The sequence below is a fragment of the Manacus vitellinus genome, unplaced genomic scaffold (genome assembly GCF_001715985.3).
Source record: "Manacus vitellinus isolate BGI_N305 unplaced genomic scaffold, ASM171598v3 scaffold_22_pilon, whole genome shotgun sequence".
Lineage (NCBI taxonomy): Eukaryota > Metazoa > Chordata > Aves > Passeriformes > Pipridae > Manacus > Manacus vitellinus.
Window position 1 is genome coordinate 11,798,320 of NW_021939632.1, and position 19,436 is coordinate 11,817,755.

At 33.1% G+C, this 19,436-nt stretch overlaps 1 protein-coding gene across 1 annotated transcript in view; it reads right to left on the bottom strand.

Moving 5' to 3' along the window:
• LOC103764128 (sodium channel protein type 2 subunit alpha) overlaps nucleotides 1-19,436 on the bottom strand; it is a 73,699-nt gene that overhangs the window by 16,973 nt on the left and 37,290 nt on the right. Inside the window, exons 17-22 of the mRNA XM_018072634.2 lie at nucleotides 16,896-17,069; nucleotides 15,280-15,636; nucleotides 13,718-14,203; nucleotides 3,533-3,653; nucleotides 2,803-2,957; nucleotides 1,587-1,760 (exon numbers count right to left, since the gene is read on the bottom strand). Coding sequence (XP_017928123.1) covers nucleotides 1,587-1,760; nucleotides 2,803-2,957; nucleotides 3,533-3,653; nucleotides 13,718-14,203; nucleotides 15,280-15,636; nucleotides 16,896-17,069 — 1,467 coding nt within the window. The remainder of the gene's footprint in view (nucleotides 1-1,586; nucleotides 1,761-2,802; nucleotides 2,958-3,532; nucleotides 3,654-13,717; nucleotides 14,204-15,279; nucleotides 15,637-16,895; nucleotides 17,070-19,436) is intronic.

The window sequence follows — 19,436 nt, forward strand, 5'->3', positions numbered from 1 at the left end:
TCAGTGTTTACTCCTGAATAATTTTAGAGAATGGAATTAAACAATTTGATTAACTTTAGTCACTTGTAATGAGGAAGGAGACACTGGTGTTCTCACTGGCAGAATGCCACTGAATCACACCTGTTTAAACTGTCTGTTAAAGCAGCATAGATTCTCTGCTTTTCTATAGGAAGATAACGTGAGCTCACATATTTCTTCCAAGTGCTGTCTGATGGTGCTAAAGAAATTCCTGAATTAGCCTTAAGCACAGTAAGGTATTTTTTACCACCTTATGGAACATTAAATATAATTCTTTAAAAGTAGAAAGTTTCAATCTCATTTAGTTATGCTTTTGTTTATAAAATTATAAGTTACAGGTAAAAAGTTAGCAATATATGCTGCTTAAATTACGATGATATATTTTATAAGTCTAAGGCTAAACTAAGAAACCACAGAGTATGGCTCAGAATAATCTGTTTAGGTGTAAGTTAGAAAAAGAATAATTAAAACATGAGTTATAATTTATCTAAAAAAAAAATCCATTCTTAACATAATCCTGTAAAGGACCATCTCTCTGCTTCATTAACATCCTCTAAAGAAAACCATTCATTCATGAGTAGAGTAGATTTTCAGGACAGATCTAGATATTAACTGTACAACAAAACAAACTTGAGCTGATTAGAAAAAAGAGGTGGTCTTTCATTTTGAGTTATGGGCCAATCTAGGTAGTTATTTTTTTTTTAGTGGGAGTTACAAATCTGATGCATTTCTGCATACATAAAGGAAAAATATTGATGGGACCAGGATTTATGCAAACTTCTCAAGAAATATGGCAGCATGGACAGAAATTATTATCAATTGCCCTGAGATGCCATCTCTCAGTTCCACAATGAGGACACGTATAGCCAGTGAACTGGGTCAGATAATGTGCGAAGGCGAGAAACCAAAATATTCTGGGAGCAAAACCAACTTTGATCCCTTCTGACAACATAAGCAAGGCCTTTGCACAGAAGTCTATCACAGCTGGGAAGGCAGCCAAGAAACCTTGTATTCTCTTTTATCACAAACCCTGCCAAGTTATAGCTGATTTAACTATTGCAGATTGTCAGCCTATTAAAACTAATTAAATTTTAGACCAAATAGCCACAGCCTTTCTGGTTTTGCTAGAAATGATAACAGGATAGTTTTGAGGGAGAAAGTTCTGAGAACTCAGATGAAATCTGGACCAAATGTATTTTGTTTCACTTGAAAGGTTGCAGTGTTTTAGAAGAAACTTGAACAATGAACTGTCTTATTTGCTAAGGAATAAAGTAGTATGATCAAAGATAGCATGTTTAAAAACTCAATTTTTTCCTCATAAAATCTCTTGCTACATCGTGAGTATGAAATTATTAACCATCAAGAACGTCCAGCCATCTTTTCTGTTTTGGCATAGGAATGTACTTCAAATAACACCTCCAGGTCACTGCAGGCTACTATTAATGCAGTATAACTACACAATGTGAATTATTTTTGCATGTTTATAAGATTACTTAGTGGTAATGAATTTTACAACATCAAAAACTTTACTATAGTGAATTTTATGATATTAATGACTGTATACTTACATCAACAATCAGGAAGTCCAGCCAGCACCAGGCATTAGTAAAATATATTTGAAAACCATATGCTACCCATTTTAAAAGCATTTCCAAAATGAAAATATATGTAAAAACTTTGTCAGCATATTCCAGCATGGTCTTGATAGTTTTGCGTTGTTCAATATATATATCTTCAAAAGCCTATAAAAATATATCCAGGTATTACTACTATTTCACAGAATATGGATGATAAAATTAAGGAATAAATAATATTAAGTAAGTAGGTTAGAGCTAATCTTTCCCATTGTTCTTCTTCATCCTCTTATTTTATATCTTTTCCATCTTTAACCATATTACAAGTTGGAGCAACATTATGTATTCTTCCCTGTCTGGAATTGAATATATATATATGTATGTATGTATATTTTATTTTACTAATGTATGAAGACATAAACTCACAGCATGATTTTTTATCCTCTGTGGTATTAAGAATCTTTCACATACACACACAGAAAACCCCAAACCTTTCTTATACAATGTCTAAGATATGTCTATTGCATTCTAGAAAGCAGCTAGAGGGATTCCATTTCTATCCTCCATCAATCAAACATATGTCTAAAAGTCAAATTAAAAAGCAATGTAGTTGCTAGAACGTACAACTATGCACATTTCTATTGTAGCAACTGTTCAACTTGAGTAAAGCTGGAAAGGCAGAGATGTAAATCTCTTTGGAAAGTGGTTGTTAGGTTTAATTTGCTGCTGCCCTCTTCCATAGCTCCTGCCTTCAAAAAAGGAAGAGTATGAAGTAATTATTCCATTTCTTGGTATAGTCTTTCATAAGGAAAATTCAAGGAGTGGCTGAGCCTAGAAGGAATTAAGGATTTAAAACCATACATTTAGCTATATATTCACAGTTAACAGTCCTTTGTACTCAAATCTCTTGACAAACATGCTGAAAATTGGCAGGCAATTTAAACTCTGAGTGGCTACACTGTCTTAAAGAAAATTGCACAAGTTTTATTTTTACCCTGGTAAGACAAAAGTAGCACTAAAAAGGTGCATGTGAAATTTATCAAACTTTTTCAAGTTTGGATCAAATTTCATTCCATCCTGAAATGATAAAATGCAGGGAGTTTTATACAGCTCCAAGGAAAACAAGTCTTTCTGAAGCAAATTTGATTTTTGCTGTTGCTCCTAAAGAGATATCTAAACATATCAGCATCTGCAATTTTGTTCTACTTACTAGTGCTCCACTGCTGAGGAGAATCATGAATACAATGAAAGTCTCAAACCAGTTGTGTTCAACTATGCTGTAGCAGGTCTTTCTAAGATTCCACCAAGTTTTTCCTTTGCCATCCTCTATACTTACTTGACAACATGGAAATTTTTGCACACAACCTGCATTAGATTAAGAGACATTAGGATCCAAAAGCCAATTACTTTAAAGTCAATATTTACTGTCATATCAATATTGTTAGAAGCTTTAACTAATTTTATAATTTTTTTTTAATTAATCACTGGAATGCTGAATAGGATATCACATCACATAGGATGCTGAATATCTGAATTTAGACAGCTAATCTTGAGATAAACCAGACAATAGGAGACATAATTATGAGTAAAGTCAATCCAGAAAACATTGTGTTTTTTTGACTGTTGGCATGTAACTGTTCCAACTGTTGGTGGAGTCACACAAAAATTTATTTGTTCCAAATTTAAAGGGCCCTTTCAAATAACTGAAAAGCATTTTGACAGCAGAAAAGTTAATGACCTTTCTTCATTACAAAATGTATGCAGTGGCCAGATAGATAAACTTACTTAAAGCCTAGGGAAACCTTGTTTTTGCATTTGATTTCCAGCATTCTAGACTAAAAGTATTTTCTTTTGATTTTTGAGGTCAAGAAGGCCCACTAGACTTGAAACCCTCAAGAACTTAAATGTGCTAGTAATAATGTCAACAGTTATTCTACAACCTTCTGTAAAACAGGCTTCTGGTTCAAGAGCTTCTTCACTTTCAATTTCTGCTTGCTCGCCCTCTCCAGGAGGAGCAATATCAACTGTGCTGCCTTCTGATGAGCTTGATGCATTTAGTTTCTGCAAGTAAAGTTCCACAGAACAATTTTTCTCATTAGATACATATTCTTTAAGAAATTATATTGAATCAAATCATGCCAGTCTGACTTTTGAAGAATGGTAAACTTACAAATATGCATCACCAAAAGTAAATCCACGGTAATGACATGTACATTGTATAGTTCTGTTTCCCAGTTTATCTTCTCATAGGGAACATTTAAATATAATTTAGCTACTAACCTGATCCACGTACCTGACTTCTGAAGAATTCTCAATAGAATTAAAATGGGAGAGTCTACATGTACCCAACTCTTAAATTACTTCATTTTCTTTACTATTATACTGTATTACACTGAAAATGAGTCTTAGTTTTCTGAGTGAAATGAACTAACAGAAATCTCCACTAACACACACCTTATCTGGATTTAAAAGCTGTAAATATAATAGCATTTAATGGCAATTTTCTGCACAATTTAATTTTTGCATAAAGCACAAATTAACAGATCCAAAATATCTTCTTTGCATTCCAGTCTTGTGTGCTTATTGAAGGACTTCCTGATGTTCCTTTTATCCCAAATTTTTCTGTCATTCTACTACTTTTTTGTATAGTGAGATACTATAGCCCTTACTACAGTAAAAGCACTTCTAGATCTGAAAACTGCAAGAATTGAAGAGTGACATAAAACAACTCAAATAAAGAAACTTTTTACCAAGTACATTAAAATTCTGATCAGGTCAAAGTATTCATCAGTCATGCAAGACTGCCCATAATTTTGTCCTTTTAAGAAAGGACGAACCTGCTAATAATGCACAGAACAAATGCAATAATCAGACAGAGTTTATAACTTGTTTTCAGTTGTCAATACTGTTGTGTCTTTAATTGTTTTCATCCAAAATACATTCTTTTTTACTGTGAAATAAGGCTTGTAATCAGAAAGCAACATTAAAAAAATCATGGCAGTGAAATTCTTCTGATTTATCCCATGTAGCTATAGTACATAGGAATTTCAAGGGGGGATGTAGAGTGCACCTCTAACTTAAATCAATTGTACAAGTACTGATGTAACAAAAGGGCATTTGGTCACTGACGAGATCTGTGGGTTTAGTTTAGCAAATATGGTCATGTCCTTTGACCTTTGGATGAAGGCCATGTAGAGAAAGGATGAAGACCTTTTTACACAATTTTGTTGAGAGAATGTTTAATACCAACTACATTTCACATTTAGTTTTCAAGATAGTGACATTTTTAGAATATAAAAAACCCCCTTCTGTTCAGAGGATTTGAATGATTTTGCAACAAATAATAACAATAACTTGTTTTTTAAAAAAAGAGGCATTTCCATGTAGTCTCTTCTTCTTCACACTGCTGCAAATTAGAACTAGTTATTCAACTCTTCAGTTAAAACCCAGTCTCTTCAGGAAAATCTATTCACAGCTAAGGGTTTTCTCTGCCAGAAATTAAGTAAATGGCACATATATCTTAATATAGCTTTGTAATCAATTCTTTCCTCATATTCAACTCTTATATGAGATGAATGAAGTTTAAAATAAAGGTCATGTTGGGTAATGGATAATTTCAGGGTTAATTTTCAAGAAGCTGACTTTTGCACACACATGCAAATGTAGTCAATATAGGGTCACTCAGACATCAGGTTGTTACTGCACTGTGACCAAAAATAAAGGACTTGTCACATAATAGAAAAGATTTCTGACAAGCACACAGGTATGAGTTTAAAAACCATTCTTTCCCTTTTTACATATCATGATCTGTCATACATGGAAAATCATGCTGACAAATGTGAAAAGATTTGGATAAATACATTGAGAACTAGATGCTTCCAAAGTTTAGGTTTTTTGCTTAGTAAACATGTTAAAATACCTTGTTTCATTTTTTCATACTCCGCTTCCTGTATGATTTCCAAAATTTATATATGTAAAATAGTTACAGCCATATTGCCTCTAAATGGAATCATTTATTACTGGTCATGTAAATCTGTAAGTCTGGAATAAAATATTGCATATCTCATATTGTGAGAATATTTTAAATTTCATGATCTATATTGCATTTACAAACCGAAATGCCCAGTAACATACACTATATTAAGCATTATTAGCACACCACCTTATTATCCACACATACCCTTTAAAAAGGGTAAAATACTTGTGAATTAACTCTCTTTATATATCATAGAAATACCAAGAAATACGAAGTCTGAAACTTGTCATTGAAATTATAGGCAGTTTCTTCATTAAATAAAAACCAAATGTTGTGAACATAATTATCTGTCACATTCAAGTTGGGGAAATTAAAACTAATTCATGGCCTGATCCATCATTATTAAATCAATTACTGACTTAACAGCGGCAAGGTAAAGGTTCATAGTAAGCATCAATTCTAAATCTAGGAGTGCAAATTAAAAGGTAGTCAAAATTTTAACTGCATCTTTCCATGTAAACTCTGCTGCAAATAGTCCTGTCAGCATAGCTGCTAAAAACCACGTGACAAAAGTGCAGTTTATAACCAAAAAAACCTACTATAATTCTATTAAATAATTTTCACATAAAGCATTCCCTTCACTATTTTTCAAATAATCTCGAACAACTGCATTATTAAGAAAAAAAACCTCATTAGTTAATAAAACTCCTCTTCTTTGCTTCAAGACCCTAAATTAGGAAAGAATCAATACATTTTAAATAAGGTGACATTAATGATATTCTTTCTAGCAATGAAACTAATAAAGCTAATAGGAAGCTCAAGATTCATGATAGATTAGCACAGTCTTCTTTTCAGCTCATAAATGTGATTATCAGCCTCTAGAACACACCATGCCCTATAAATACTTCTTTGCATCTTCAATGATATAACATTTTCCTTTATAAGGAAACATTTGAAAGCGATTGCTTATGATGCAGCATTCTCAAGGCCTGAATCAGCAAAACAACATGCTTGACTAGAGCAGAAGCCTGAGCAATACTGTGAAAATCACACACACACACACACACACAAAAAATCAGACTACCTCAATGGGATTATATTTTTCTGAAAACAGCAATATCAATATTATTGTGTAGAATATAACAGAAAAAATGCTTCATCACCAACCCAAATACTTGGTTAATGTATGTATAATCAGCTTCCATAATGTCCTTTCAGAGCAATGCATCTCTTATCAACAGCTTCGATCATTAAAACAAGCTTTGACCAACAGCATATTAGTGTGCCCATTTACAAGAAAGCATTCACTTAAGACCCAGTCTTGCTCTCATTTGATTCTATTCTAGATTTCAATAAGAGCAAGAGCAGGCTACTAAAATTTTAAGCTTTACAAATGGCTTCATGATTCAAGTGACAATAAAAAAAAAAGGGATTCAGCCATTACAAATTGCCTTTAGTAATTCAGCCATGTGGTTTTATCCTTTGAATCTTGAAAGTTGCACTGTAATTGAGTGAAAAATATAAAATAATGAAAATTGATGATTCCAAAGTGATTCTAAACTGACTTTAACTCTCGGATGTGATGATATTTGATTTTTATATAATATTAAGAAAATTACTTTAAGAATCTCTTTCATTAGAGGTTTATTTGATGTTTAGAGCATATCTTGGTTTAAAATTTAATCAGTAAAATCTGAGAATTTTCAGAATACATACTAATTTTAATTTCTTTTGGCATCTCTGGGCAATTTAGACTACAATATAATATAAGTAGATAATACTGCACTATTATCAAGGGTACAAAATTAACTACTTGGTGATCCTTTTGAAGCCAGTAAACTCTGCCTAAAGGAAACAGCTTTCAATCCTGCTATAGGACTGAAATGTCAATCTCCTCAAAATTTTGATGCCTAGTTTTACTAAGATAATTTGACCTCCTTAGTTTCATATAACTTTGGCTCCTGTGCTGTCCCTATTCCTGAAGGCTCTGCCAATTTACTCATCAATGGAGGGCACGTTTGCCTATAATGAAAAAAACCTTAGGTTAAATATATATAGAATTTTATAAAAATTATGTTGACTACTCCATAGTCTTTCTAATTTACACAAAAGTCCTCCAACTCATTTACAGACCACTATTGTGAAACACATTCCAAAAAACCACTATTTATGAAGGAGTTTAAGATTTGAGAAAAGAGGATTTGTAAAATGTTTTGCTTTGAGAGTTCTTTAAGGAGAGTTATTTGCTGTCATTTTAGGAATTATGAAACACTTTTCTCTGCTTTCAGTTTATAAAACTCAAGATATGCACTGTCCCGATGAATCCAGTGCAGTTTGTAGCATCTTGGATATTTGCATTACAGTGCATCGTAATTTTAAAAGTTTAACACTGTAATTTTTACACAAGTAGCTACTGCAATAATTCAAATGTTATTCAACAAGGAGCTGAAGTCATGGCAGTAATCATTTCATAAATCACTTAACACATTTCATTAAACATTTACATTTATAAGGGCTGAATCAAAAAGGGTTGTTTTTATTTTTTAAAAACTATGCATGCTCCCTTTTTCTTTGGCTTCTTTAGCATATAACATTCCAGTACTTTTATGATCCATACTTCAAAACCTGAAGAGCATGCAGTTACTGCTAAAAACTGTATTTAAATATTCAGAAAAATCATTAGCAGAGTTAAAAAATATATGTTGGGGTTGCCAATCCCACCTGACCATGCTGTGATGTGAGTCCCGTGACTCAGCAGAGAGCAGCTGTGCATGTTTCTACTGTCTTGCAATGGATAGGGAAGGTACATAGCTGAAGAGCATGCAGGCCAGTCAAAATCCATTAAAAAGTGATTATATATATATATACATATATATGTATAACTTGCTTAGGTAACCTGTGTGAAAGTGGTGACACGTTGCTCTACCTGGTTAAAAAGCACCAGAGCTGCATTCTTGATTGCTCCAGCTTGGTTTTACCCCTGTGAGAAGTAAGAATGGTAGGTAGTGAAGTTCAAGACACAGGATCACTAGTTTTCCTCTTTTTGGAATCTCTAATTCAAACATGGCTTTAACACAATTAAAACATTATTATTAAATATTTTATTATTAGTTGGAAAAAGGGAAATACATACCACCTGAAATATTCAACAAACTTTTCTACAGAACTTGTTAGTTTATTTTAGAGAAATTAGAAATGCAGAAGCTAGAACTAGTAATCTGCACTCAGAAATTGTGATGCATAAATAAAAATAGAATGAATAAAATTAACAAAGACATGGTTAGCAGATTTGGAAACTATTTCTGTATTTATATAGTGCTTAATGCATATTAATGAGAATTTTAAGGGGGTTTGTTTGTTTCATGTTCTAGTCTTCATTTAACTAGGTGATTATCTCTTTTATTTGAAAAATATATACATACAGTAGGCAAAATACTTTGAAGCTGTATGGCTTCCCATTCTTCCTTCATCCTCTAATAATGATAGAACTTCTAGATCTCGATGAAAATAAATTTCTTCAATTTCTTTTCAGATTAAATGTGATGAATTATCATATTGTGTAGGTTTCTAGTTTAGATTTAGTATGCTATACACTTCTGACTCTATAATCTTTAATTGTTTCAAAAGAGGATTGTATTGGTGTCTTACAGTGGAACATCAGTGTATCCAGAGATATGGTATAAATCATTATCCACAGCTAGTCTATAACTTAAATAGTGACTTTTGAAGATACTGTCCCAGAATTGGTCAGTTTTAGAAAAGATAATTTAGCTAGTTAGACATTTTAAACATGGTAAAGAATCATCCAACAAATTGATCAAATACTACTGGGTCTATTTTGACTAAGAAATTTTTTGAAGCCCAATGATAATGCTTAACTTTTGGGAATGTAATGACTCTGTTCTTGTCTTTTTAACTTCACCTAGGCACAAAGGCACTAGTGAGCCAATCAGAAAATTAAACTTATTCCTTGTTTTGAAAATTTAGTAGATCAGATAGATGATGAAGGATATTTTTAATTTTATCAAAATCATCTGCAGTGATTTCAGAAGTCAATTGAGTAGCCTTACTTCTCCATTCTGAATTTATACTTACTGTATATATACTGTAGATAGAAAGGGTTTTGGAATTTTGAATGATAGAGGCCTATAGGTATATGCATTTCTTCAGTTGTAAAATAAGCTTTCTGTAACTGAGGAATATATTTGAAATTATTTTTCCATGTTGAAATGCAAAACTTTATTTATAAAATTGTGAATCAGATATAATGAACAGTTGTTAAGTGGCATACAATATACAATAGTTAGGAGTCATGTTTGGTAAGATTACCATAGTGTGGTCATTTTACTGATTAGAAGCATATTTTATAATAGAAACAGCACCCACAATGCTAATGTTAAAACCCACCAAATTATCCCCATTAGTTACTTCTAATTTTCTTATTATCTTCAAAGTTAATGGTCTTGAGTATCTTATTTTCAGAACAGAAATCTGGGGGGGTTTGTGATGATTATTTCATTGGGTGTTGCACCTCTATTTTCTGATTATTATTTAAAAAACCTTCAAATATCAATGAAATGTTTGCTTCTTTCAGGTACTTTCAGCCAACTATTGCTCTAAAACATTGGGTAATTTATAATCTAATAAATATTATTGTCCTGTTTCATCCAAAGAGAGTTCCTCAAATTTCTAGTGATCTGTATTAGAAAGATCTTTTTTAGGTCTGAAAGGTGCAACCAGATTTCAGAATAGGTTCTGGCAGATTTGGGAAGTTATTAACTAGGAAATTAATTAGAATGTGTTTTCATGAAACGGAAAAAAAAAAAAACAAACAGGAAGAAAAAGAACTAGCCTCCCAAAAGAAGTTCTGTGACTAGAGTTATTTTGTACCTTAGTATATCTGATAATAAATATAGGAAATATTACAATTTGTTCCTCACTCACCCTCAATTACAATATCTATAGTAATTACCTGCTCCTGGCATATTCCTCAGGGGCACATAGCCCCTACCCCACTTTTGGCATGACAGACTTCAAATAATCATTCTGCTCTTAATGTCAGTGACAGTCAGTAAGACACCAGAAAAAAATGAATCATTTTACAGTTCCTGTGCAGATGTAGCTTCCCACAGCTCTGTTGTTAAATAAAATGTTATTATAGGGGATGCTTCTTCAAAGTATTTTAAATGCTAAGCACTGCCACAGTTAAGGCAGGGAAAGTTCTGCTCCATCTCTTACCCCTCCTTTTGCAGACCAGGCCTTCTAGCAGAAATGTTGTCTCAGTGGTACACCATGAGAGGCAAAACAAAGCAAATGATGGTGTACTTGTCCTAGAGAGGTAACTTAAACACTGCAACAATGGACTCTTTATCTTCCTTAAAAGACAATCAGAAGGCAGCAAAAGATTCAACAGTACTATTGACATGGTAGGAGAAGACTGGGAACCTTCACCAATTCCAGTCACATGCCAGAACATCTGTTCATGTATTAACAAAGCCAGTGGATTTTTATACACACAATAAAACCCCCCCACTTTATCCTTTCCCTAGAAATCATCCTAAAGGAATAAGGAATAAGGAATCCAGAGCCAAAAGTGCAATTAATACAGCATTCACAACTTTCAGGGCACTGTCTGATTAGATACTGTTCACAATATGCACACTTGCACTGTATGAACACGTCAGAGCCAAACACTGTGTGTGATCAGAATTTGCAGGAAGTGTTATAGCTCCAGCTTTGCAATGGTATCAATTGTAAGGAAATACTGAGGCTGCACAGAAGTGCTAAACCTATCCTAACCCCACCAAAAATTTCTCCACAATTTCTTATTATAAACACCATCCATCAGTTACTGCTGGATTTCCCACAGTCACCTGAAATTTCCACTTTCAAATTGCTTATATGGACTTTTGGATTTGATTTCTCTTCCTGAAGACATATGGATACAAGTCCATAAAAAACCCCCACAAAATCTCTTTTGATTTGTTACCATCCAGAAACTTCAGGATGGCCTTAGAAAACAAAAGCATAATGCCTGAACCAAGCAAAGATGGGGATGAACAGAGCAATTGACTTGTCAAAGTCACCTTGAAATTGGTATTCAGAACTTCTCAGCACAACAACAAGGGCTTTTACTCCTTTTTCTTGTGCATATATATCACATATTCACCTGGAAAGCAGAGGAGTTTCTGTCTTAGCATTGCATTTGGTTTTGTCCTCAGCTGTTTTGATAGAATATACAGCAGTACACTGTAAACTGAGCCATTCAATCTACCTTAAAGAAGAAATAAACAAATAATACCTATGGCACAACCAGTGACCTGCCTTATAGCACAGACCCACAAACACTGAGGCAGAGAAAGGGGTAAACACTGCCAGGGGATCACTAGCCAGGTGTGGATGGGAACTTCCCAAGTTCTTCTGCTGCTGAGTATGACATGTCATGCAACCACACATTTAGCATCTGCATAGACTATAAGCCCCTCAACTTCCTAAATGCATATTACAAACCTTTTAAAAAGTAACATATACAGAAAATTTCTAGGCTTGTAACTTCATAAAATGAAGTTACTAGCAAGGCACTTATCACTGTATTTATGAGAACTAACCACAAGGAAAGCAGTAAATGTATAGTAAAATATAATTTAAAAAATCAGAATATATGAAAAGACATAGAAGACTTTGCTAAAAGTTCATTGGAAATGACAATCAACTTTTATTAGATCAGCTTACAAGAAAAATACTGAACTCTCAGGCTGAAACCCTGAATGGTTTTTTTTGTGATACTAATTGATCTCATAACTTACACCACTTTACACTTCCTGTATCTCTTATATTCTTAAATTGCCATGGATAATCACTACTGCTATACTGTCTTATATATCTACATTGAAAAAGTTTTTTTCATAACTGAGCAACTTAGTTGGGTGATAGAATATCTTGTTCTTCATCTTACAGCTGTTACACAGAGCAACATTCTTTGCAGCTGCAAATAAGCACACACTCTTTATGTTCCTTTATGTTCTTTAGCAAAAGACCCATACTATGATTCAGTGGATCATGGCTGTCCCCTAATTTCATGTGGTATAGTTTGCTAGTGCTGAGGAATACATAATTATTTGCAAATATAGCAGCTATACAGCCATGATAAAGTCATGAATGCAGGGCTTCTTTATAGAAGAGCTTTCTTTATGGTAAACAAACCCTTTTGTATCAATGAGTTATCAAACAACATCACAGCTTCTAATCTAATTCAAAACAAATTTATCTATGGTTCCTGACCCCTTAAACCTCAAAGTTCCTAAATTTCTAATGGCACTGAATATAATCATATTCTGATAATGCATTTATTAGCTTGTTGTTGATCACTACTTAAACAAAGTTTTCCTTGAATACCATCAGCACCTGTTCATGATCACTTTTGGTATTTGAGCCACCTAGATTTCAAAGCACATGGCATTTGGTTTTTAGATCAGCATCTGTCAGTTTGCACAATAATAATAGTATAAAGCTTTCAAGTAAACTGTTTCCACATGCATCTGTATTACAACATCATTCTGCTCTCCAGCATAACTTGAGATACTGCTTTAGCATGACATTCTTTGGTACCTGGATTACTTTAATGGTCTCTGAACCCAAAATCTATACGAATATTACTCACAAAACTTTTTAGATGATCCAGAATACATTAGTGATTTGTGATGTCTCAGGGTTAATTTTTAGAACTACCCTAAGTATCAAAAAAAATATTTTTTCTCCACTTATATTTGCTTGGGTGTCTATACTTGATTGGTCCTTAGCCTTCTACCCTTATTCTAGAAATTCTTATTGCATTGTAGGCACTACAGAAAGAATGCTTTATGAAATGTGTGCTAGTCCTAAAACCTCAAAAACTGTGAAAGAAATAATCATATTTAAAACCAAACATCTTCCAAATGTTAATAAACAAAGTAATAAAAATATAAACTCTAAGGACCCTCTACTATACCATCATATAGGGTGATTTTTTTTTCTTGAATTATAAGTACATAAAATTCTAAAACATAAAATATATTTACACAGGATATTACAGTTTTTAAACAATTCTAAATATGTAATTAAAACATGAAAATGCATGACAATTCACTTGTTAAGATATGAAAAATCCTACCTGTTTGCTTTCTTCCATATCAGATTCGCTGCTAAATTCTTCTGTATTTAAATTTTCAAAATCTGATTCTCCAACTGCAATGGGCACTGTCACAGTGAGGCCTGGGTTGTTTATAAATGACATATAATCATTTTCATCAATTACATATTTTTCCACACTGCTGCCTGTGCCCACACCACTGGTGGTTCCATTCCCATCTTTCAGATAATTCAGATCTTTGCTTATTTCAACAGCAGTATGATTGGAAATGCAGCTGTCTTTCTTGTTGTTTAGCTCTTCAAGTGCTTTGATTTCCTCTAAAGATTTCTGCTTTCTAACGAAGGCTTTTTGGATGAACTCCTGTATCTTTTTTTTGACATAATCTATTCCCTTCTGGATCCTTGCCACAGCAATCTGGAGATTGTTCATTTCATTATCATCATCTGTAGCAGCAAGGTTGTCTGAACTAAATGAGCTCAGCAGCAAGGCCAGAAATAGGTTCAATACCTAAAAGATGAGAGAATACAGAGGTATAGTAAATATATACATATAAGAAGTGTTAGACTTGGCAATCCTAGGTTAACAGTTGTACTTGATGATCTCAAAAGCCTTTTCCAATTTAAACGATTCTATGGTTCTAAAAAAATTAGTAGAGCAGGTTGGTGGTCATAAATAACTTTCTGGGGCTCTGCACATTTCTGTTGACAGTGTCAAGACTGCAAGGTCATGGAAAAGACTGGGATACAAACATTTTGAACTCTATTTTATAAAAATTTAAATCATGTTAAAATATGTCACTAAAGAAAGAGAATTATGACAGATAATGAATTATAGGTTTTAAGCATATCAGAATGAACTACAAAGTTTAACTATAAAAGAAACTTAAAAATAAAGTGTAAATAATGCATTCTATTTATAACATTGATTCTTAAGAAGTTCTCACCAATTCAATATTTATCAATTGAAATTTTAAATTTTAACTTGTCAGCTCGATTTAAAATTTTTCTATAAAGGTTTCTTGTACAATTTTGAGTTAGAAGATTTTAAGCACATTTTTAGGCTGGATGGCAAATCACTCTGTGTTTAGTTTTTTGGGGTTTACACCTAAAAAGCCCCGAAGTTCAGTACTTAAATTCAAGATATTCTAAACAAGACCAGATACAATATACATTATTTTTATTAAGTCAGAAGTACAAGTGCTGGAGTTAGCTGTAATGAGAGTACTTCTGAAGAAGCAGCTTTCCAGAAGCTTGTGCAGCATAAACTGTATTATTTCAAGAGTAGTGAGGAAGACATTTGAATTTAAACAGCACCTCTAAATTAGCTGCAGCACTCCCATGATAAGGTGTCTGATTTGACATTTTGGTGTACTTCTAAATTCCTATACCCATTGTAAGAGTACTTCAGTGTATAAAAATGAGTGAAAAAAGGAGAAGGGAAATATTGTATGTTTTCACCCCAAATTAGTACATTCAGATTAATTTTTTAATTCTAAACAGAAGTATGACAAACATTTTCATTCCATAGCTCTAAGTCCTGTACATTTGCATTAGAGTTAATGCTCAAAAATGTTCATCACGTACCACTAGGTTTCCAATCACCATGACCAGCATGAAAACAATAAGGCACATGGTTTGGCCAGCAACCTCCATGCAGTCCCACATCGTTTCTATCCATTCTCCACACAGCACTCGGAATACAATCAGGAAAGAGTGGAAGAAGTCATGCATGTGCCAGCGTGGAAGTTCACAGTCACTGGAGATCTTACAGACACATTCCTTGTAGCTTTTCCCAAAGAGCTGCATCCCAACCACAGCGAAAATGAACACAATGATGGCCAGCACCAGGGTCAGATTGCCCAGAGCCCCCACCGAGTTGCCAATAATCTTAATCAGCATATTTAGAGTTGGCCAAGATTTTGCCAATTTGAAAACTCGAAGCTGCAAAACAAAAATGCAGAGGAATCATTAGTGTTAGTTATGAAATAGAAGCTAGGATCAAGTTGTTTAGCAGAGCGTATCAATTTCTGTAGATTAATTTGTTTGTTCTTCAGTAGGAACATACTATTATTTTAATGGAAAGCAGTAAACATGAAGTATTTGTCAAAAATGCATTGTTCAGCATTTCTTTCAAGTGATACACATAGTAAAAAAATCTAAATTTGTGTTTGTATGACATTTTATTTTAATATTTTTAAACATCTATTTAGAGATGATTGAGGAACAATTCTTCAAGACATTTTAGTATTTCATACTCTTTTCATCACCTTCACCAAACCCTTTTTGCTGGTTTGGTTGCACATTTTCCTCAGCACTGCATTAAGCTTTTCATGCTTAGTTAGAGGACAATTTTTTAAGCAAAAAGTTGATGCTGATATTGTGATGTCCATTCCAATCATAAACACTAACTTAAAAACAATATTCATGACCCAAACTATGTTATGTGAAGCTGGTTACCATTGCAAGTAGTGCTAATAAAATAAGTCACTGCTTCCTATTCTATATATTAGGAGATAACCTAGGTTTCCAAGTCATGTGATAACTACTGGTAAGAAGGACTTTCAAATCATGAATCCTGTGGCTCTAGAAAACATCTATAAATTAGTGTACAATACTAATTGATATTAAAAATAAATTTTTAGTAGAAACTCAATAATATTTAAACATAAATGTTATCATAATCAGCTTTTTGACTCTTTGTTATATACAATGGAGTTACCAGAAGTTTTTTGTTGCTGCCCATTGAAATAAATGTGTAGAGAGGGTCTGCTTAGGGTCTTTACAAGTAACACAAAGCAATGTTCACAATATAAAGACAAAAAATGTCATGATACTTTATGCTGGTGACAATATGTATGTTTTTACAGATATTTAGCTCTAATGGTTCTTAATGAAATCAGTGTAATGAAAATGTACAAAATTTTGAAAAGATAGCAGTTAGGGTGGCAAAGGATATCTGTAGGATAGAAGATTAATAGAATAATTTTGATACCAAAAGATATCGAAGGATATATGTCGACAAACACCTTATCAAACATGGCTTGCAAATTAGGCATATAGGAAAAATAAAGACAGCTACTGAAGTTTACAATATATATTTAAATATAATTAAATATTTTAATTGTTACAGGCACCAGCACTTTTTTTATTATTTTGAGTGAGACAATTGCATGCAAATATTTAATTATCAAGGTATTCACCAATCTGAATGACCGAAGAACAGATAATCCTTCAACATTTGCCAGACCAAGCTCCATTAAACTAAGGCTAACGATAATACCATCAAAAATATTCCAGCCTTCCTGGAAATAATAATAAGGGTCCATGGCAATTATCTTTAGTACCATTTCTGCTGTGAATATTCCAGTGAATACCTGAAACAAAATGTAATTAATTAATTGAATTGTTAGGAGAAATTTATATACCTGAGTAAATTGCTTTATGCAACTCGCATTCTCATACCTGTTACTATAAAGAACAGTTGATTGCTATCTCTAAATGGCATTTAAGTATTTCTAAACACTGAAAACTAATTACTAAATCAGGACACATATAGTAGGACAGAGGTTTGATAAGCATACAAAAAGCTATTGACCAGTCAGCAGCTCAGCTCCAGCTCAGATTTGACTGTGCGTGCTGGACCATCCATGCAGCAAATGATGTGATGTGATCTGGTGTTTTCAGCCCCGTTTTAAGAGGATAGTCCCAGTAAAGTAAAAGAAGGTTTGACAGCAATTTTTTTCCTAGCTCACAGTCTAAATAGAAGCGTTAGAAGATACTCTCTAATGTCTGACTCTCTAAGGACAGACTCTCTAAGGACTGTCTTGTAGGAGAGAGTTGAGGAGTTTGTGTGGAATAGACAGGAGAATTTGGAGTTTCTTGTACTGGGCTTTTTGTAAGGATATAGAGGTTTCACACACAGCTACCATGCTGTGTGACAGCTACTTCCTTTTGTGAAAAAGAACTTCAGGATAATAATGTTATTTGAAATATCTGGAAGTGCCGAATGTGAAATTATCAATGCTTCTTAGTGTTTTAAGTCCAGAATGTAACTCAACAATCTTGCAATGAGTAGTGATCAGTAGTTCATGGAGCATAATAAAGATGTTTTGGAGCATGATGTAAAACCATAAAAACATATGAATATTCTGTACAACAATCAAAAGATATCCTGTATCAAGTCTACTAACGTACACCAATGTACTCTGCTATTGCCCTGCGAGAGTTCTTTACCTGGCTTGTTCTCAGTCCTACTACAGAGTTTTATGGTAGCAAAGCTAACTTTTTACAGCACTATATAACTACACTCATAATTACCTATTAGTTTAAGAGGATTAGGAGGTGGATATAATGCTGCAGAAACATTCACCATTGTCCAAGAGTAAATTTTAAAGTGTATACTTTTAACAAACTAGAGCTATAGCCAGAAACATTATACTATTAAATTGATATATAAGAGATGTTTCTGTATTATCAGAAGAATGTAACAGGTATTGCTATATGTGGTAAAAAGAACACAACAAAGAAAATTATTCTTGTCAAAACTCTCATACTTGTCAAAATAATTGAAAAAAAAAGCCATGAAAAACATTTCGTTTCAAGATATTTCCTATTCCACCCACAAACTACTTTTTCTTCAGCACAACCACATCCTTAAATACAGAAATACACTTTAACAGAAGTAAACGCAAGTTTTCTTATAATTAGGAATTTGAATACTGAATGAATTTTAGTATTATGGAAAATTAATCATTGCATTTTAGAACTACTTCTTCAGTCAGATTTGTCGTATTTAATTTATTGTCAAACACACTGTGATGTCACAAGCAAAGAGGAAATTAACATAATTTGAATGGAAAGCACAAAATTAAGGTTAATAGATTAATACAGCAAGGAACAGAGAATTTAACTGAAACCAGCAGGAACGGTATTCAGTGCACATATATAGTCCTAATTAAGGATACCAAATTGTTACAAAGGTAGTTAAAAATATGCTAGCTTAGAGTAAAAAAAAAAAATATGAGATGGGAAAAAGCAGAAGACCTTGTAAACATAAATAATTGGAAAGAAACAATTTTACCAATATGACAGACCAACATTTTAAACTACAATATTCTGTAATCTGTCATGAACATAAGAATATGGTGCAGTTAGATCTTGGTCCAGGAGAAAGGAAACTGTAGTGCATACAAGAACACACAGGTAGTAAGTTCAATTTTAGTTCTATTTTTAAAAAAAGTCATAGAAGGATGTATTGCTAGTACATATGAGGAAAATGTTTAGACTTTAAAACATTCTCTGACTGAGAAATCTATTAGTGTTCCATTTAAACATTAGCTGGCTTTTCAAAACTAATCTTTTTGAGTGATTAGTTCAGAACACTTGGTTGGTTTTGATTTTCAGGACTGCATGCTGTGTGAGTCAATCCAGACCTCTCCTATGTAAACTACTGGTAGTTACATGAGCTGACAAAAATTTAAAATGTATGAATCTGCCTCTGAAATAAACACTTGCAAGGTTCAGCCCTCTGCTTCCTCAGCACTAGAAGCAAATGGAGAGAAACAGATAAGAACATGTAAGTGTTATGTTACATTCAGGTATCTGCTGAGAAAAGGAATTACATGTAACCCTAAATCTCTGGATCAGGTTAAAAATGGGAAAGGCATCACCAATAAACTCAGAGATAAAACATGCCCTTTTTTTTAGAGATTAAATAGTAATCTTCTCATTTATTAAGTATT